Source organism: Suncus etruscus, chromosome 1 (genome assembly GCF_024139225.1).
Source record: "Suncus etruscus isolate mSunEtr1 chromosome 1, mSunEtr1.pri.cur, whole genome shotgun sequence".
NCBI classification, from domain to species: domain Eukaryota; kingdom Metazoa; phylum Chordata; class Mammalia; order Eulipotyphla; family Soricidae; genus Suncus; species Suncus etruscus.
In genome coordinates this window covers 155,790,434-155,812,704 of record NC_064848.1, presented here as the reverse complement: position 1 = coordinate 155,812,704, position 22,271 = coordinate 155,790,434, and the positions used below count along the sequence as shown (strand labels likewise).

The following is a 22,271-nucleotide window of genomic DNA, read 5'->3' as shown; positions in this document are numbered from 1 at the left end:
GGCTCTGCCCGTTGAGTGGGACCATTAAGAGCAGGGATCTCAGCTGTGGCTGTCCAGGTTTCTGGGTGTGCCTCAAATGGGCATTTCCCTGTCCTTCACTGATCTTCACCCAGAAAGAGCTTTGACCTTGATTTGGGCTGTGGTTTTGGCCATCAGGTCTACATTCTGGTGCCTTGGGCTCCAACTCCAGTTGGAGCCATGTCTTTCTCTGAACAGGTTCCTGTAACTTAAAGTTTCATCTTCAATGCCCTGAGAAGGAATTTGCTACCAAGAGCAATGTGATGTCCCAAGTTGGGGTGGAGGGACAGGACTCTGCAAAGGAACAGGAACTCTCAGACTCTGCTAGTGGGAGTGTACAGTTTTTAACCATTTCAGAAAATGGGTCACAACATCTTAGAAAGTTCATCATTGTGAATTATCACATAAGGCTAAAAGTCTGTTCCTAGGTGTTTACCAGCAGGAAATTTACTAGACTTTTCCAAAGTAGTGAGGGCTTGAGTACCTTCAGATGATCTGGGCTGTGGTTGGACATGCCAAGCCTGGCCATACAGGCACTTTCTGTAGCAATATGCATGCAGGGCCCTCCCCGTGCCCCTTAGTCCCAGGGGACACAAAAGGCCTCTTACCTCAAACTTCATAGCTGGATGACAGTATTAGGAGCCCCACCCATCCCTGTCTTGCTCAGTCCTATCCCTGCAGTGCTGTGCTGCTGCTTGGCAGCTGGTAAACAAAGGTACTGGACTTTATCAGATATTCCATAAGTCTCCCAGGGAGGTCTTTTTGGCAGCAATGCTGCCTTACTTTGCCATTTCCTTTGGACTTTCCCCCACCATCTAAGCCATTCTCTTTCCTTGCCTGCCAGGCTATGAGACTCCAGGGCACATACCTTGTCAAGGCAGGTAGGTGTGGTGAGAATGGCAATGGAGTAGATGGGTGTGAAGCCAGCTTTATTGTCCAGAACTTCTGATCCCATTGGAGCCTAGATGAGAGTGAAGCCTCCTTAGGCAAGGTTGGGCGTTGTCCTCATTGAGAAACTGGAAGTTTCTGCCTTTTGTCCCCATGTGCTTTATTCCCTTGTTCTCTGCCTTAGAGACTCTACCCCATGATCTGCTTTCCAACAGCAACCAGGGAAAGTCTTCTTACCTAGGCTCTGGGGCAAGGATGGGCTCAGAGAATGTGGCTATCCTTTTTCACTCAGTTTCCAGTATTTAGCTGAACACAGAGAATGAAGGAAAGAGGTATGTGCTGCCTGGGCTAGAGGACCCAGGATTTCCTTAAAGCTGGGCTACAGATTCACTTCTGTTGACCTCTGGAAAATCTGATTGAGTCTCTGAGCCCAGTAAAATAACAGAATTGGGATTGTTTGTCTCAGGACTGGAGTGCAAGTGGGTAGTTATGCAAAAGACCTTTAAGGGAATAAGCTAGGTATTAGGTATCCAGCTGTTCTCTAACTACAGGAGGGGAAGGGCAGAAGCCAATGTCATGGAGCTGGCTCCAGATGTTCCTGGGGATGTGCTGAGTGGAGGCTTTCACTGTGTGAAGAGACAGCTATGGTGTTGAGGTCTGTAGATGGGGGTGGAGGCAAATGATACACAAAGGGGCCATGCAACTAGCATTGGGCCCTTGGAATGATGGGTGTCATGGGATTAGGGTCAGGAGGATGGATGGTATTGGACCAGATTCCTGGGGAAGGGGATGGTGCTTGGAGTCCTGTGGGTTCACTAGAAACAAAAACCCCAGTAAAGAGAAAGGCTTTGCTTTTGGCCATGGAGGTTGTGCTTAAAGGGGTGTGTGTAGTCAGGTTTGGCCAGGGTCAGGGTCAGTCTGGGGTCAAAGCCAGGGTTCTGGGCTTGGCCTAGTTTGGACATAGTGCAAAGCTCAGTGGGGCTGAAGCAGATGGAAAAACTGTGTTTGCACCAGAGGTCATCAAAGAATTAGCATTCAGGGAACAGTTATCTAAAAAGGCAAGAATGAAATCAATAACCAGGACATTCATCTAAATGAGTGCTTTGTGGCTCTTGTGGGCCCTACTGGGAAGTACAGTCTCCAACCAAGGGAGATTCAGAGATGAACCCATGCTCCCATTTCCTCCAATGCCTCCATCACAGCTGCTACTTTCATGTACCATATTTTCCGGTGTATAAGACGACTTTCGAAACAAAGTCAACCGAAAATCAGGGGGGTCGTCTTATATGCCGAGTATATCCCGAAAAATGTTTCAATATGCCACTAAACAAAAATTGTCTGAATATTGCCACGAAACGAATTTTCCAACTTGATCCTGCACCAATCACTGCAAGGCTGCTCGGACCGCCTCTTTAACTCAGCCAATCCAAGCAGGCTTTTTATGCATGCAAATTAGACAATGTTCTGGACCCGAATCTACACTGTAAAAAACCTGCTCAGATTGGCCAGAGTCAGGGAGGAAGTCTATTACAGAATAACCTTTGAACCTTTGCTTGTTGTGATTGGCTCACTGTGGTACATGAGCACAGGAACACATGCAGCACATGCAGCACAGAAATATTCTGTCTGATACAGCGAATATAGGCCTCAACCTATGTTTTAACTGCAAAACTAGGGGGTCGTCTTATACACCCAGTTGTCTTATACGCCGACAAATACAGTACAAGTGTGTGTATTTGTGCTGTGTGTGATGAGGGTGTGCAGATACAAAGATGAGTCTGTTGTTGCCAGAGTGAGGAACTGAAGTCTGAGTGTTGAGAGTAGGGGAAGAGGAAAGGCACAGAGGTCTAGAAAGAAGGTCTGAAGATCAAGTGTGTATGGGGGTGGGCACCTGAGGATACAAGATAGGGGAGAGGAGAAAGAAACAGCAAAGCCAGGGAAAGCAGAGATGAAGAAGGTAAGAAAGAAACAGGGAGAGCAAGAGATATGTGCACATGAACACATATAACTACATAGACTACATATCTACACCCCATATCCACACACATATCACAAACACACTATCATACACAGATATCACATTATACTACACATAATACACATATATAAAGCATACTTACCATACATATATCACACATGCCACACACATATTTCGTTTTTTGGGTCACATCTGGCAGCGCTCAGGGGTCACTCCTGGCTCTCTGCTCAGAAATAGCTCCTGGCAGGCCCAGGAGACCATATGGGATGCCGGGATTCAAACCACTGCCCTTGTGCATGCAAGGCAAATGCCCTACCTCCATGCTATCTGTCCAGCCCATGCTACACACATATTTCACTGGCACACATACACCACATATAACATGCATATCACAGTCCTCCTCCACATACACACCCAAGAGAGAATTAAAAGAAACAGTGATTCAGAGGAAGAGGAAGAAGGCCAGAGAGTTTAAGAAAGACCTGTGTGGATGGAGATTTGAGGAATCCAAAGAAAGAAAGAGAAATAAGAGATCCAAGTTAGTTTAGTTAAAAGCACCTGCCTTGTAGGAATGAGGCCACAGGTTTGATCTCCCGAATAACCCCCATAGCTGCATTGCTACTTGAGATCTCTGGTTCCACACAAAGTAATTTATTCAGGGCCAGAGAGATAGTATGGAGGTAAGGCATTTGCCTTTCATGCAGAAGGTCATTGATTTGAATCCTGGCATCCCATATGGTCCCTCGAGCCTGCCAGGAGTGATTTCTGAGCATAGAGCCAGAAGTAACCCCTGAGCACTGCTGGGTGTGACCCCACAACCTAACCAACCAACCAAACAAACAAAAAACCAAAGTAATTTATTCAATATATGCAGCCATGTGTACATACAAAAAAATGAAGCTGGTGACCTCTGGTGTGCACCACAATCAAGTGTGTGTAACTCCCAGTCATTGAAACAACAACAACAAAAAAAAGAAGGGAAAGAAAAGGAAATAAAGTTAGAAAAATATAAACCAAGAGAGTGAGAAATCCAGAAAAATACATATCTACTCCTCAAAAGAGGAGAGTGAAACAGATATGGGCTAAGGAGAGTCAGACACATGAACAAGGTCTTAGTAGAAGGACCTTAAAGATAGAGAAACACAGGACTAAAAGGAACAGAGAACTGTTAGGAATCTATTGAGATCAGAGCTAGTGGCATGGAGACAGATTTAAAGTGTGAGCAGAAAATCATGACAATCTGTGAGAGGAAAGTGCATGTGCAAGGAAGATAGATGAAGAGTAGGAAGGAAAAAATGGATGAGGGCATAGCTCCAGCTGGGAAAGGGGTGAGAGGTGAGGTTTCTGCAGAAGAGGTACTGGAAGGAACCTGTGGATTCTAATAGCCTTGTACAATCTGGGATGTTGCTTCTTGAACTCTAAAAAGTGCTATAACTAAGTTGTTCAGGCACGTGCTGAGTATCTGTCTCAACACACCCTGTCATGGAGTCTGGTGGTCTCATCTGACCATGCCAGAGTCATTAACACTCATACTTCCCATACAACTGAATTCCTATAGGATGCAGGTCATAGTCACACATTGGGTAGTGGGCATGTAAGAATCCACTAGAAGGATTAGTGGGCAGCTTCATGCTTGAGCATCAGCTAGAAAACAACAGAACTCAAGGTGGGCTGTGGAATGACCCTAGCCACTACCCTTACCTTGGAGCCAGGAAAGAGTTTCACAAGGCCAGACAAAAAGAAAGAATTGGGATAAGCTCTGGAGGTGATGGTGGTAATGGTACTATCATCTCCAATTCTAAAATCCTCATCTTTGTCCCTATTGCATATTAAGATTCTTGTGGGGGGGGGCAGAGCAATAGCACAGCAGTATGGTGTTAGACTTGCATGTGGCCAACCCAGGACGGGTCCCGGTTCAATTCCCGGCATCCCTGAGCCTATTGGGAGCGATTTCTGAGTACAGAGCCAGGAGTGTGTGACCCAAAACCAAAAAAAAAAAAAAAAAAAAAAAAAAAGATTCTTGTGAACATTTGTGACCTGTGTTATTGTATTTGAACTGCACAGCAACCCGATCAACCATATGATGTTTTTCTGTAGATTAGAAAACTGAAGCTCTGGGGCTGGAGAGATAGCATGGAGGTAAGGCGTTTGCCTTTCATACAGAAGGACGGTGGTTCGAATCCCAGCATTCCATATGGTCCCCTGTGCCTGCCAGGGGCAATTTCTGAGCCTAGCGCTGGGAGTAACCCCTGAGCGCTGCCGGGTGTGACCTAAAAACAAACAAACAAACAAACAAAACTGAAGCTCCTGAAACTGGAGTTCCTATTCAAGGTCAAACAGATTAAAGATGGTGTCATGGGTGTTATTTTATTTTATTTTTTTGGCTTTTGGGGTCAAACCCAGCAGTGTTTAGGGGATTTTCCTAGATCTTTACTCAGAAATCACCCTGGCAATCTCTGAGCACCATAGAGGATGCTGGAGATTGTACCCAAGTCAGCCACATGCAAGGCAAATGCCCTAACCACTGTATTCTAGCCCCAAGTGTCATGGGTTTTAGAGTTTGATAGGGTCAGAGTGATAGTACCATGGGTAGTAAAGTGCCTTTGACATGGCCAGCCCAGGCTTGATCCCAACATCCCATATAGTTCTGCAAATACTACCAGGAGTAATTCCTGTGTGCAGAGCCAGGAGTAACATCCCTGAGCATCGTCAGATGTGCTCCCCCCAAAAAGTTCTGATAGCATAATTGGGATCTTAATCATATTTTTCACAATCCTGCTTCCCTAATTTAATACTTCCTAATGTTTGTAGCATGTGTAGCTTCAGTCCATTATCCCCCACCATTTGCTACAGCATTTGTCCTGAGAAAGAAGAACTAGTGTTTTCCTACTCTACCATTTTAGATAAGGAAACAGGGATGGGATGTGTGCAAAATAGGCAGAAGCTGATTAAACAGTGAGGTATGGATTGGAACCTAATCAGGGATCTGTCAGCTTAGAGAATTGCCTAGAGATATATGCTGGTTTCTAGATGTAATATATTGTGCTTCTGGAACTTTGGGCAGGTGCTACAGGATGTAAGGGAAGACCAGGAGGAGTCCTGGATTTCAGGTTCTTAAAATAGTATATTTCAAGCTCTAATCAATTACTTTAGGATTTTACTGAATTACTGCATGGCTCCGTTTCCCTGTCTGTAAAATGAAGATAATAGTACCTTTATAATATCATTATTATTATTATTAGTTACAATTAATGTTCATAAAATACTTATAACCATCTCAGTGTGTAATAAAGACTGATTAGCATTGTTAAATAAATCAAATAAGGCAGGCTGAGATGTCCTAGCCAGAATTGAGTTGGAGAGTGATTCAGAACCCTGGACAGCTCCCTAAGCTTCAGACCCACCATATTGGTTCCATCTGCTCTATAAAGTTCTTTGGCACTGAAATGAGTCTCATCCTTTTATTTTTGATTATCATGAGCCTGAAGATTCTCCTTCACAGACTTAAGGCCTGTTCTATGAGAGAAGGGGAAAATCTTTTTATCAGAAAAAAAAAAAGAGGAGATAGGGATATTTTAATGAGTATTCTTAAATAAAGGTCCCTTTCTGGGATGAGAATGTATCAGATGTATCAGCTGCATGCTGTTGAATTATAGGAACTCAGGAGAATGAATATGGCTTTCTTTTTATTTTTTTGAATATGGCTTTCTTAAGAGATATGGTCCACTAATTCCTCCCAAAAGAATCTCTAGTTTTAGATTGGGAAAAGACGTAAGGAATAGACTTAGTCTTATGGAAGAATGGGTATGGGGATGGAGAAAGGGAGTCTTTACAGTTGAGAAGAGGGACAGGATCTTAGTTTGAGGCTTGCTTAGCATGAGTCAGAAAGCATTTTCTCTCCTGTTTACTCCATAACTTCTTCTGCCCTATGTAAATTCTAGCTCACATAAATACTAAATAAAACTTACTTTTTTTTTTTTTGTGGTTTTTGGGTCACACCCGGCAGTGCTCAGGGGTTATTCCTGGCTCCAGGCTCAGAAATTGCTCCTGGCAGGCACGGGAGGACCATATATGGGACGCCGGGATTCGAACCGATGACCTCCTGCATGAGAGGCAAACGCCTTACCTCCATGCTATCTCTCCGGCCCCAAAAACTTACTTTTAATGTGAGGAACTAATCATATCTCTTATTTAGAACCTTGTATGTACCAAAGACTCTCCTATGTATTATCTCCTTTAATCCTCACAGTAATTCTGTCCGTTAAATATTGCCAGTCCTATTATGCTCTGGAAAGCTGAGGCTAAAAGAAGCCAAGCAACTTAGCCAGAGAAAAACTGTCAGGAATTGGCAAGTTTTTATTATTATTCCTAAGCCTACTTCCTTTCAAGAAATACTGTTCTAAGTGTCAGAAATAAATCCACCTTTGTTTTTTAGCCTCTCTTCTAATGTTCTCCTTGTTTCTTTCTTTTGTGGTAATGCTGAGATACAGCAGGGCAAAAACAACAATGCCTTCTTGCAGCAAAACATTCTTGAACATTTCATAGCTTTATATAATACATACCTTTTATAAATGAGTTTTGTACCAGCTCAAAGGAAGATGTTAGGACTTCCTTACGTGTAAACTCTTGTCAAGACAATCATTCAAGGCCAGAGCGATAGCAGAGTGAGTTGGGTATTTGCCTTGTATATGGCAACCCAGGTTCAGTCCCTGGCATCCCATATGGTTCCCTGAGCACCACCAGAAATGACCCGAGTGCAGAGACAGGAGTGAACTCTAAGAACTGCCAGGTATGATCCCTAAACCAAAAAAAATTAAGATTGTACATTCATAGCACCATCTGCTCATGCCCTTCTCTGCTTGTGCCCACAGAGGAGATGGCTGAAGGAAAGAATGCCATTCTCATTGGAATGAGCCAGTGGAATTCAAATGACCTAGTGGAGCAGATTGAGACCATTGGCAAACTGGAGGAGCATCAAGGTGAGATTCATTCTGTAGTAACCATATACATATCCTACAGAGTAGGAAGTGCTGGCAATTTAGAGAAAGGGCTTGGATCATTTGTAAAGATTCTTTTATATGACTGAATACTTCTTAGGTCTGTTACCTCTAAATTCTGTGATCTGTGTAAACTAGTATGAGTACTTCTGTAGAAATGGAAGATAATCAGATCACATCAATGGAGGCTCCCTTTGTCCATAGAAAGACCACTCAGGAAGTATAGCCATCTAATGGGAGGTGGTGGATTCAAGGTCCTTGGACTTCTTGGCCTCTGCTGTTGAAATCTGCTGACAAATAGAAGCATCTTTCTGAATGGACAGGGGAAGGAACAGTAATGGGGGCTGTAACTTCCTTTGTAGAGTTGTCAATGAAAAAATATATGACTAGAGATTATTCTAGGGAGCCTTATATGGAGGTAAGTTTTTTTTTTTTTTTTTGGTTTTTGGGTCACACCTGGCAGTGATCAGGGGTTACTTCCGGCTCTATGCTCAGAAATCTCTCCTGTCAGGCTTGGGAGGTTATATAGGATGCCGGGATTCAAACCAATGACCTTCTGCATGAAAGGCAAATGCCTTACCTCCATGCTATCTCTCCAGCCCCGTAAGTTGTGACAAGGGTTTACTCAGCAAACAAAACAGGTACCCTTCTGTGTGTTTGACCTTTTAGGGTCATATCCATATGTTGGCCATCTACTACTATGTGTCAGTACTTGGCAGGAATAACTAAAGATGATGTCATTGTGGCCTCTGCCTTGGGATGTATGATAGAGTATAAATCCAGTTGTTTAGGAATTGGACTTAAAAACTAAGGGTTACAGGGTCCAGAAGGGTAAGGTGGGAATTTCTGGAGGATGCAGGAGAAGAGGGTTTAAGGAAGGGTCCCCAAGTTCCAATGGCATTATGGGGCCAGGCTTTATAAAAGTGGAGGATGTAGCTGATAGATCAGATATTAAATGACATATGGAGAAACTGAGAGGGATTCCATATAATTAAGGTCCCACTAGAGTGAAGAGCAAAACTAGCCCTCTGAAGATCTGGGTTGATGGCCTCTGGTCCTATTATCCTGAGGCCAATCTGTTTCTGTCCCTCCTTACCATCTCATGTATTATATTTCCTACATATTTTCCACATCTCCCTTTTTCCTTCCTCTCCTGGCCCCATTATTACTTGGTTATGATCTGAGCCATCCTGTAAAAAGGTGTTTATTGAGATAGTCCTGACACTGCCAAGGAATGAGCATCTGGTGTTGACCATCTTGGTAGCTCTCTTGCCTATACAATATGCTCTTTTTCTCACCCCCAGTTCTTTTTTCAAAGTGCTTATCCCAAAGAATAAATAGACCTAGGTGACTGTTCGATTGTATCAGTGAAGAAGACAGACTTAGAAGATCAAAGTCTCCATGGACTCTGATCCCTAGTTTATTAGGTCCCACACCAAACTTTTTTTTTGCCTTTTTTTTGGGGGGGGGCACACCCAGTGACGTTCAGGGGTTACTCCTGGCTATGCACTCAGAAATCACTCCTGGCTTGGGGGACCATATGGGATGCCGGGAAATCAAACTGGTCTGTCCTAAGTTAGCGCATGCAAGACAAACGCCTACCACTTGCGCCACTGCTCTGGCCCCTCACACCAAACTCTTACAAGACACCACATTGGACTAAGGCGAGGCACAGGTCTGTGCTCCTGCAAAGGCAAGCACCAGAACTCCAAGTCTTAAAGAAAAGTCCATTGTTATACATTCTGGGTCTGCCTCCAAACCAGGCCACAGTTTGGGATTAGTCTATGAAATTAGGGATAATTTCATAGACCTATCTTTCAGATAATCCCATTTCTGTTTTTTTTCTGTCACTCCAGGAACATAACATCACATCACATCACATCACATCACATCACATCACATCACATCACATCACATCACAACACAACACAACACAACACAACACAACACAACACAACACAACATAACATAACATAACATAACATAACATAAAACACATAACATAACATAACACAGGGGTTATGGATTCTAGGTTCTGCCTTAGTACAATGCTTGGTTGCCAGGAAAAAGACAAACCTAAACTTGTACTCACTGCCCATCTGGTCATCCGTCCTTTTCCCACCCCTCCCACCCCACCCCCACTTGTCTGCCAAATAATCGTGTGACTCACTTTATGAGCTAACAAGGCGTGAGGGAGCAGCAATGTGAACTGGGAAGCAGGTGTGGAGTAGAGTAGAGGGTGGGCAGGGGGAAAAGAAAGCAGAGAGAGATGGAAGGGAGGGACTACATTTGCTTCAGAGCCAAAAGCAATTTGGATTTGAACCTTGCCCTGCTTCCCTGTGGTTTTGTGATCACGGGTATTATGGCATTAAGTGAACCTCAGTTTCTTCATCCTGAGGGGGCTAGTACAAAAGTTGTGGGATAACCCTTGAGATAACCCTCGCAGAGAGTCTGTAACATCAGTTCTTTACAATGCAGCTTCAGGAAGCCAGAGGGGGAGAGGAGACCTTGCCCAAACAGCTCTAGTAACTGCTTTGGAGTTCCCAGGAGAAGGTAATTTATAGGGGCAGTGCTTTTCCAAGTCCAGTACAGAATGGAGAACAGGAGGGAAAGAAAGAAGAGAGGGCCAAGGAGGGAGCAGTCATATTTCCTGCTCCTTCCAAGTTCCAATTCTTCTGTGCATTCATAATGTGAATTCCCACAACACGACAGAAGACACACATTAATTTCATTCATTTCTACTATCACTTATGGAGCCAGCGCAGGGGCTGTGTGAGATGTGGGGGAAGTAAAGAGCAGTCTGGCATTGTCACCCTTTAGGAGTGCTTAGCAGAGTGCTGGAGAAGAGCACAGCTGCTGCCTGAGGCAAGAAACACTAGGGGTTATTTTGGGGAGAAAAGTTCTGAAAATGCTTCCTGGAAAAGGCAGCAATCTCCATTGGTGAGATAGACAATCCTCTCTTCCTGCCTCCCACTCATTTCCTGCCTCCACCCACCAAGCTCACTCCAGATATGTGCTCTTAGAGCCCCACCGTGGCCAGTATCATCTGCCCCCAAGTCAACATCCAGCCAAGACCTCTCTTTTGGGCTCCATGATTAGATTTTGGCAGTCTCCATATCTCTGCTTGGATGATGACCCATAGATTCTTCATGTCTTAACATTCTTGATGGAGTCTGATGGAGCTGATCTTCCTCTGAAGTTTTTTTTTTGTTTGTTTTGTTTTTTTGGTTTTTGGGCCACACCCGGCGATGCTCAGGGGTTACTCCTGGCTGTCTGCTCAGAAATAGCTCCTGGCAGGCACGGGGGACCATATGGGACACCGGGATTCGAACCAACCACCTTTGGTCCCGGATCAGCTGCTTGCAAGGCAAACGCCGTTGTGCTATCTCTCCGGGCCCTCCTCTGAAGTTTTAATGATGCTTCTCTAAGCTCTTTTGCTATTTAAAGTATACATTGTGCTATTACTTTTAGACTGCTGTGCTATTTCTTCTTTTTCTTAAGATTAATTCTGTATACATACTTATGTGTATGTGTGCATTCACACATGTACAGTGTTTTTATCATGTTTGATTGTGACTACATCTTGATCAAACTCTTCCCCACCCCCATCTTTTTTTCTGTGGGAATCATGTGTGTTCTGAGTTGTAAAAATGTCCTTATAGAGATTTCTACTGGATCTGAGCGTTCCCTAATTGGGTATTTTATATAGGTTAAAATTACAGTTTAGTGTTTTTCATTCTCCATAAATGGTATAAATTTAGACCCCACACTCATCTGCAGCACAGGCTTAGGTTTTAATTACTCGTGTGTGACTTTTTTCTTTCTCACTGTCTGTGACTGGTTTCCTTGCCATTTCCACACAGAATATTTTTAATGGTTCATTTATGAAGGAAGAAACCCATCAAAGATCCTATCTATACAGGAGACTTCACTTTAGCTCCTCACTATCCACCAAGTCTGTTGAGTTAACACTGCCAGATTCAGCCAGATTCAACCTGAGTCCTGGAACCATTTAGCTTGTCCAGCGTATTCTTCCATGATTTTCTTCTGTTTAAATCTATGGTTTATAGTACTCTTTTTTTTTTGGGGGGGGGCCACACCCGGCGGTGCTCAGGGGTTACTCCTGGCTGTCTGCTCAGAAATAGCTCCTGGCAGGCACGGGGGACCATATGGGACACTGGGATTCGAACTAACCACCTTTGGTCCTGGATCGGCTGCTTGCAAGGCAAACACCGCTGTGCTATCTCTCCGGGCCCTATAGTACTCTTTTTTTGTGTGTGTTTCTGCCACAGTTTTTATTTCTTATTTTGAACTTTGTTATTTATTTACATTTTGGGAAAAATATATTGCCTAGTATTTTAATAATAGTGTTTTAGTATTAGTTTACCTTATTGCATATGATTTATTGTTTTTATTGTCCATTTTAAATTTGATAAAATATAAATTTGCTCATTTAAGCAATTTTCAAATGCATTAAATATTCATATTGTTGTGACCTCCATCACCATCATCATTTCTATAATTATTTCTTCATATCCAGTTGAAAGTCTTGAACCCTTGGGCCCGGAGAGAGAGCACAGCGGCGTTTGCCTTGCAAGCAGCTGATCCAGGACCACAGGTGGTTGGTTCGAATCCCGGTGTCCCATATGGTCCCCCGTGCCTGCCAGGAGCTATTTCTGAGCAGACAGCCAGGAGTAACCCCTGAGCACTGCCGGGTGTGTGGCCCAAAAATCAAAAAAAAAAAAAAAAAAAAAAAAGAAAGTCTTGAACCCACTAAACAGTAACTTCTCATTTCTTCCTTCCCTGAATTCTTGGCAACTATTCACATGGAGTTGACCACTCTAGGTCCATCACACAAGCAGAATTGTGTAGTACTGTCTTTTTATATATGGCTTATTTTATTTAGCCTAATGTCTTTTGTTATTGCATGTAATAGAATAAGTAACATTCCATTGTATATATACATTTAGTTTTTCCAATCATCTGTTGATAAGCACATTTTCAACTTTTAGCTTTTGAGAATAATACTGCAGTATTATAATACTGCAGGCACACAGATATCCACCCTTTAAAAAAGAACTATACTCTTGTTATATAGCAAAACAATACAAATAAAACTAAAATCTCCATTCTTAGGCCAGAAAGATGGTATAGATTTTTTTGTTTATTTTGTTTTTGGATCACACCTGGTGATGCTCAGGGGTTACTCCTGACTCTGTGCTCAGAAATTGCTCCTGGCTTGGGGGACTATATGGGATGCTGGGGATTGAACCCAGGCCCATCCTGGGTCAGCCGTGTGCAAGGGAAATGCCCTACTGCTGCACTATTGCTCTTACCCCAAGATGTTACAAAATTTAAGACACTTGCTTTTCATGTGACTGACCTTGGTTCACTTCCTCTGAACACAGAGACAGAAGTAAACCCAGCGCACTGCTGGGTGTAGTGCCCTCAAACAAAAGTTAAAAAAAAAAAAAAAAACCCTCCATGCTCATTATGATGATGAAGCCTACATTTCTTTCTTTCTTTCTTTCTTTCTTTCTTTCTTTCTTTCTTTCTTTCTTTCTTTCTTTCTTTCTTTCTTTCTTTCTCTTTCTTTCTTTCTTTCTTTCTTTCTTTCTTTCTTTCTTTCTTTCTTTCTTTCTTTCTTTCTTTCTTTCTTTCTTTCTTTCTTTCTCTCTCTCTCTCTCTCTCTCTCTTTCTTTCTTTCTTTCTTTCTTTCTTCTTTCTTTCTCTCTCTCTTTCTTTCTCTCTCTCTCTTTCTTTCTCTCTTTCTCTCTCCCTCCCTCCCTCCCTCCCTCCCTCCCTCCCTCCCTCCCTCCCTTCCTTCCTTCCTTCCTTCCTCCCTCCCTCCCTCCCTCCCTCCCTCCCTCCCTCCCTCCCTTCCTTCCTTCCTTCCTTCCTTCCTTTTTTCTTTTTTTTTTGGGGGGGTCACACCTGACAGTGCTCAGGGGTTACTCCTGGCTCTATGCTCACAAATCGCTCCTGGCAGGCTCAGGGGACCATATGGGATGCCGGGGTTCTAACCACCGACCTTCTGCATGCAAAGCAAACACCTTACCTCCTCGCTATCTCTCTGGTCCCCTTTTTTTTCATTTTTAATTTATTTAAAGAAAATGAATTACATAGTTGACATAAATGATCATAATACATTTGTTTTAGGAAGACCAAAAGCAACATGATTTAAAAAAATAGAAAATTGAAAGAAAAACTAAAGAGATAAAAGAGAAAGGAAAGAAGAAAAAGTTCAGTAGCAAGTATATTTTTGAAAATTATTGAATCACAATGCATTCATTAAAGCACCAGCAGAAAGTTTAGTAAGCTCTTCTTTTTTTAAAAAGGGATAAAAGTTAAAAAAAAATACAGTAATAACAGTGTGAGAGTGGCAATTGTTTGCATAGGCCCAGCAAAATATGGGGAAAATGGAAAGAAAAAAAGCCCTGGCCTAAATACAAGAAAACCTTATCCTTGACGTCTTCTGGCATAAGACTGACTCTGGGTTCCAGGACATACTAGGCTGTCCAATCCCTGAGTCATTCTCTATGGTCCCGGTGAAATCTTTTCGCACATTAGCTGTTGTTGGTGTCAGGTTTCTGTAGTTAAAGATTCTGGTTTCTGTGCATTTCCTTCATCGAAGTCAGGATGATGTGGAGCATCCTTCTAGTTTTACCTCACCATTAGATGCGGATCGTCTTGCCCTGCAAGCAGGTTTTTGCTGTTGCTGAGTCACATGGATGTTAAGAGAACATTCTTTGGAGTAAGTCAATGCCAAGGTAGTGGTAGGGTCTTCCCTGGTTGAGGTTTGAAGCCTACATTTCTGTTGTAAATCTCATGAATCAATCTGGAGGATCCCTCTTTTCTATTAGATCTTGGAGAGTTTTTCCTATGATGACTGTCATGCATTGCTTAACATAGTCAATCACCAATGGACAGTAAAATTTACCATATAAACGAGGTATACAATAGACTCTACCTGTGTGTGTGTGTGTGTGTGTGTATAAATGAGGTATACAATAGACTCTACCTCTGTGTGTGTGTGTGGGGGGGGTGTTGGGAACACATCTGATTGTGGTCAGGATTTACTCTTTACTCTTTGCATAGGGATCACTCAGACCACATGTAGTGTCAGCTGCATTCAAGGCAAGCACCCTACCCTCTATAATATCTTCTGGCTCTCTACCAGTGCTTTTTAAGCACTGATCTATGAATCAATGTTGATTTACAGAAATTTCCTGCTGGTTCACAAAAAGTTATTGCTGTCTAACAAATAGCACACCACATGGGTGTCAACACATCACTTTATCTCTGAAACAATACTGCAGCCTCAGTGATCAACAGACGTAGTGACAGATTTCACACCAACAGTATTTGAACTGAATATTGCTTTTTCAAAGGTTTAAAATATCCAACGATTAACTTTATTGTTAACTTCTATTTCTGGCTATTTTAAAAATCAAATAACTATTAAATTTTGCTTTATAATAACTGATTAAAAATGAATCTGCCAAATGGAATAGTTTTTATTTCTGCATTTACAGTACATAAAGTATTTTTCTGTTTCCACCAGGCTGTAGATATAAAAATACTAAAAACTACTGGGTTAAAAATCCCCCAGGTTTCTGTAATTACACTCTGTGATGTTTATAAAAAGATGAAATTGCCTAATGATACATTTCTCAACACTAAACCCTGTTGTTAGGTAAAACATGACTATACATATATAAACGAAACCCATTCTTTTATCTATATTATGGTATTCTCTAAAACAGTTGCCCATAATTTAATGATTCTCTTTGGACCGACCTTAGAAAATTTTATTGTTAGAACATGCTAGAAGTGTTTAAGGGTAAGTATTGAGCTTTGTTTTTGTTTTCAGGCCACAACCAATTACGTTTAAGACTTACTCCTGGTGGTGCTCAGGTGCTCCCCACCACTGTACTGTTTGTTATCTTGTTATTGGGCCACACCTGGTTCTGCACTCAGAGATTACTCCTGGTGGAACTTGGGGACCATATATAGTATCAAAAATTAAAACCAGTTCAACTATATGAAAATTATACCTCTCTATACCTACTGAAAAATTTTACTAGATACTGTAAAATTTTTTCAAAAAAGACCATGCAAACTATTATCTTTGCCAACTTTGAATTGGGTTACCTACAGATTTCATAGATGATTTTTGTTGGCTAGTGTATCCTAACCTGATTGCCAGTGAGATCAGTCTTAATTTTTCTCTGAATTTCTCAAAATGTGATATTTTGCCTTTTTTTCTATTATGTGTTATATTTTCTTTTTTTTCAGAAGTTTTCACTTCTACTTTTACTTTGGATATATTTATATATATAAAGTGTTTGCTATGTATTTGAGTTATATTTGACTGAAAACCAATTAGTTCTGCTAGTTTGTCAGTTGACTTTCCTGGCTTTTTAAGGTAGTATAATGTCACAAATTTCAACATCTGTATCTTACCAATATTTACACTGCCTATTTATCTTTCTTATTATATTGTGTAGCAAGGGCTTTTCTGAAAGCTGTTAGTAGCAGAAGCAATAGCATGCTTTTTTGTTTGATCTTGAGAATAATGCTCTAATCTTCTTTGCCTCTGTCCCTTCTCTCTTCTTCATTCTTCTTAATTGGTTTGTAGAGTTAAGATTTACAACCCATAAATCTCATCCTTTTGAGTGTGCAGTGCTTGCTCACAGTTGCTTCTTAAATTCCCTCACTTCTCTTGGACTTACGTCTTCATCCTCATTCACTAAACTATTCTTTCAGATAGGAAGTGTGAGTAGGCACTTTCTAAGTCTGTACATTTTTAAACATCTCTCTCTATATTATGCCTTCTCATTTGAATGCAAGTTTGCCAGCAAACATGAGCCTGCTCCCAAGCGCTATGCAAATTCCTCCTGGCCTTCATTGCCTTTGGGGAGACATTTGAAGTAAATTTATGAGTCTTCTGTTTTTTCGCTCTTTCTGAAACTTTAAGCTTGAAAAATCTTTTTTTATGTTTTAAGCCACAAGTGGTGTTTGCATGTAAGGTTTTATTGGTTTTTATTATGCCTGCACCTGGTATATAACTGTGACATTTTCCTTTTATTATTCTCAAATAATTCTGTTCTCTCTTGCCAAGATTTCTAATAGGTCTGCAATTATGTGTCTCTACTTGCCCTTCCTTCTTGTTCTGATTCTCTGTTTTTGGTGGATTCTAAAAATATTCCTTGGTTCTTACCTAACCCACAACTTACCCATTTTTTTTCCTCTTCAGCTATTAGTTGAAGGTCAGCTCTTATGTGAAATGTTATCATTGTTTTTATTGCCATCTACTTGCAATCTACCAGAAAACCCTGAAATTTAAAAGCACAAAACTAAGGTGTTGAAAAGCATAGAATCCATGGACTCATTCTATCATTGTCATGGTAGTTATAATCATGTTTAGTGCTCTAACTGCACTCACTGCTCTTTGTGACAAAGTTTATATCATGGGCTGATCCTCCTGGTGCTCATCTTTATTGTCTCTGTATATTTTTTGGCATACTATTTTTATTTTTTTTATATCCTTTAGATTAGTGAGACTGTTCTATGTCTATCCCTATTCCTCTGTCTCATTTCACTCAACATAATAGTCTCCATATTCCTTCATGTAGGCAAATTTCATGACTGCATTTTCCTAACAGCTGTATAATATTCCACTGTGTAAATGTACCATAGTTTCTTTAGCCATTCTCTGTTGTTGGGCACCTGGATTATTTTCAGATTCATGCTATTGTAAATAGTGCTGTGATGAACATAGGGGTGCAAACTACAACTTAATTCTGACTCTCTCTCTCCCTGGAAATAGCAATAGATCGCACAGTTCAAGGGTTTAGTCACACAAGACTGCCCCTACTCACATTTTATACCAATCTAGTTAGTGGGTCTCCACATTACCTGTAACTTTTGTTTAGTTTGACTGCAAATCTGAGGTTCCTCCAACACTTTGTTTAGGTTCTATTCATTTACAATTCAATTAGCAGAACTCGGGGAAAATACTTATGTATATTGAAAATACTTATTTACATGAATATGTATATTAAAGGATATGAAGATGAACAGCATGATGAAGAGATAGGAAAGGTAAGATCTGGGTGGGGTAAGGCTTAAAAACATCACCCTACAGGTGTGGAAGTGTTGCCTAATCTGGAAGCTCTCAATCCTAATACGAATGGGACTTTTTAATGGAGGTTTTATAGTGAAGAGAAATGAAGTATTAACTATTAGGAGAATGGGAGTGATTTTTATGTTTAAAAATTTTTTATTTTAGGCATCATGGTGTAGGCATCATTATCATACTGCTCATAGTAGGGTTTCTTTTTAATAATTCCAGGATCATACCATCTACCAAAGTATCTATCCACTTCTCTCCGGCATTGTCCCAGTGTACTTTCCCTGCTATTATCCAACAACCGTCCCCCATGTTCATCTATCTCTTCCCCACTTCTTTTGCACCCCCACCAATGTAAACTTCCTACTGCAGTTTACCAGCTTTTGCACATTTGTTTTCCCCTACTATGTTACTTTATATCCTGTATTGTGAGAGATCATTCTGTATCTGCCCCTCTTCTTCTGACTAATGATACTCTTGAAATCCACCTATATAGCAGCAAATTGCATGATTGCATATTTTCTTTAAGTCCAAAAGTACTCCATTGTATACGTATAGCATAGTTTCTTTATCTAGTTATCTGTTCTTGGGAACTTGTATTATTTCCAGATTTGGGCTATTGTGGATAATGCTATCATGAATATAGGAATGGAAATGTTTTCTGAATAGAGTTTTTCGGTCACATGGATAGACATTAAGAAATGGAATTGTTGGGTCAAAGGAGAGCTCAATTCGTAGGTTTTTGTTTGTTTGTTTGTTTATTTATTTATTTGTATTTGGGTCACACCCGGTAGTGCCCAGGGGTTACTCCTGGCTCTCTGCTCAGAAATCGATCCTGGCAGGCATGGGGTGGAGTTGGGTGGGGGAACCATATGGGATGCCGGGATTCGAACCACCTTTGGTCCTGGGTCGGCCGCTTGCAAGGCAAACGCCCTACCGTTGTGCTATCTTTCCGGCCCCTTAATTCCTATTTTTTTGAGGTACGTCCATATTGTTTTCCAAAAAGGCTGGGACTACAGTCTCGCAAGCAGTGAATGAGGGCTCCTGCCTCCCCACTACTCCCTTCCATATACATGCCAACACTGTCATTTTTTAATTCTTTGTATGTTAATGGAGGAGTTTTCTAATCATGGCTTGGTCTTTCTGATGACCAATCCTTGTCCACTGTCACCCAGAATTGACTCATTTAAATTAAAAATAAAAACAACTCTCTTACCATCAGGGATTTCAGAAGCACTGTGCCAGATACCAGAAACTTATTTGTGTAGAATATCATTATATGTTTTTTGTTACTGGCTTGCAGCCATATTAGTGGGTGTGTGGTAATAAATAATTTTGTGGATTTAATTTGCATTTTCCTAATGACTAATGAAGCTGAATATATTTTTTGTACTTATTTGTCATTGTTTGTCATCTTTGGAGAAACATTTATCCAAATCTTTTGCCCATTTTAAATTGGGTTGTCTTTTTGTTGAGTTCTAAGAATTTTTTAATACATTTTTTTGGTTTTGGGCCACATCTGGGGGCACTCGGGGATAACTTCTGGCTCTGCACTTAGAAATCACTCCTGGAAGGGCTGGGGGACCACATGAAATGCCGGGGATTGAATCCAGGTCGACTGTGTGGATGGCAAATGGTCTACCCACTGTACTACCACTCTAACTCCATATAAGAGTTTTGTTTTTGTTTTTTATTTTTGGGTCACACCCAGCAGCACTCAGGGGTTACTCCTAGCGCTGTGCTCAGAAATTGCTCCTGGCAGGCTCAGGGGACCATATGGGATGCTGGGATTTGAACCACCAACCTTTGCATGCAAGGCAAATGCCTTACCTCCATGCTATCTCTCCACCCCCCATTCTGGATATTAGGTCCTTATCAGTAACATGATTTACAAATATTTCCCCATTTTGTGAATTGTTGTTTCATGTTTTCAATGTCCTTTGGGCACACATTTAAAACCCTTTGATGAAGTCCAATTGGTCTTTTTTTAAATTAGTTACGTTTTTGGTGAATTTTTGGGAAAACTGTCACCTAATACAAGGCCTTCATGATTTACCCCTGGACTTTTGTTTTGGGGGATACATCGAGTGGTGCTCAGGGGCTACTTCCCATTTGGGGCTTGGTGAACCAGGCAGTATTGGGCATCAGAGTAAGGCTTCCTGCATGCAAACATATGCTTCAGCCTTTTGAGCCATCTCTTTGTCCATTATTAGTCTTTCAACTCATAAGAATTGGGGCTAACTGGGGCTGGAGAGATAGTACAGTGGGTAGGACGGTTACCTTACATGCAGCTAATCTGGGTTCAATCCTCAGTTGGTCCTCTAAACCCATGAGGAGTGATCCCTGAGCACCTCTGGGTATAGCCCCAAAACCAAAAAGAAAAGAACCGTGGGAGCAGCATTCAGAACCTGTGTTTTATCTAGCTCTTTAAGTGATTCTGACATTGGCTAAAATTGGGAATCACTGATTAATATTATACTAAGTGCATTCAAGGAATTCACAGATCCACTTCCTTGTACTCTCCGTCTGTCATTGATTTTTCTGTCTTCCTTCCACATTATTGCTTTTCCTCTTTTATTTAAAAATATTTGGACGTGCATTCCACATTGTATTTTCAGTTCCCTCCTGGTCTGTCTCTGAGTGATGTGATATGTCTATTCACAGCAATCTGCTGTCATCTAATTATTGGAGAGGTTAGAAAATGCTGTTGGGTGAATCAAACAATTGACTTCAGGCTTATTCCTCAGGTGTTTTTAGTCCTCCTATGCCCTCTTTCTCAAGCATTTATCCTTTCTCTCTCTCCTCTCTCTCCTCTCTCCTCTCTCTCTCTCTCTCTCTCTCTCACTCTCTCTCTCTCACTCTCTCTCTCTCACTCTCTCACTCTCACTCACTCACTCACCAAAATTCCTGGATCCTCTACATGAAAGCCCAGATAGCTGCTTGATCCTGCATTCTTCACTGTGAATAATCAGCTACTCTGAATGCCCCACTCCACAGATTTTTTTTTTAAGTTTTATTTTGATCATAGTTGCTTACATATCTTTCACATTAGTATTTTAGGTACATATTAACATTGAATCAGGGGAATACCCACCACCAAATTTGTCCTCCCCCCTTCCCCGTTCCCTTTCTGCAACCTATATCCCCCACCATCACCCCCCGGGCTACTAGAATACATGGTCCCCTCTTTGTCTAGCTTACTATCAGTGATCATACATCTGTTTGGTCCTGGTGCCCTCCCTTGTTTCTCCCTCTGTTTGAGAGGCTAAGCTAGATAAATCGAGTTATGTGGTTTTGTTTGAGGGAAAGAAAAGCAATAGAATGGGGTAAAGAATAAGAAAAAAAATTAAAAAACAAGTAAAATATGCTGAAAATGGGCAGAGTCCTTCTAGTGGCTATCAACCTCAGTTTGAGAGAGGACATGAAAAAGGTAATTGAAATACCATAACAATACAAAAATAAATGTCACATTAAATATCCAGTGAGCCCTAGAGCAATAAAGAGAAGCACCACACAATAGTCTCGGTTCTGAAATCAAATCATGCCGGAGTGCAAAAAGAAAGAGAAAGAAAAGATAAAATGTATAAAAGGGAGACATCAACTTTAATATCTACACCAAAATAAGGACGTAAAAAAAAACAATCAATCAATAAATTTATATGTGGAAAAATGATTATTTTGTGCTTTTTTCCCCCCCTTTTTTTCTTTTTCTCCCTGCATAGGCACAGTAACTATTATTATAGAGGGAATTCCCTTGGCCTAGGAAATACAGGGTTTCTCCATCCCTGAAGTATACTGTCATGGGATTAACTATAGACTCCTTGCATGATCATTTACTCTCCCCTCGGTGCTTTTGTGGTGTATGGAAGACTTCTGCTTCATCATGGATGGTAAAATCAGACCTCTGTATCCTGGAGGGGATTTGTTTCTGGAGTTGTTGTGGAGAACTCTGTCGTTTCTATGTCTGGGATCCAGGAGTCAAGGCTGGACGGTCGGTGCCTATTTCCTTGGAGTCTAGGTTGGTTCCACATGACATACATTCAGGTTGGGAAATGTCCCTCACTCCACAGATTTTTGAAGAATTTAGGTTCTAGTATAGATTCTTCTCCTCCCCTGACTTTTGATCTTTGCTCTCTCTTTCACACATACAAAAACTCATATTTCATGGAGTCTCACACTTGATTTTGCCTTACTGTTGTCATCTAGAAATTTGTAATAAGTTTGAGCAAAGGGCCCCACACTTTCACTTTGGACA

At 41.3% G+C, this 22,271-nt stretch overlaps 1 protein-coding gene across 1 annotated transcript in view; it reads left to right on the top strand.

Moving 5' to 3' along the window:
- Nucleotides 1-22,271, top strand: part of PITPNM3 (PITPNM family member 3) — a 92,866-nt gene that overhangs the window by 22,036 nt on the left and 48,559 nt on the right. Inside the window, exon 3 of the mRNA XM_049782172.1 lies at nucleotides 7,756-7,863. Within this exon, the coding sequence (XP_049638129.1) occupies nucleotides 7,756-7,863 (108 nt within the window). The remainder of the gene's footprint in view (nucleotides 1-7,755; nucleotides 7,864-22,271) is intronic.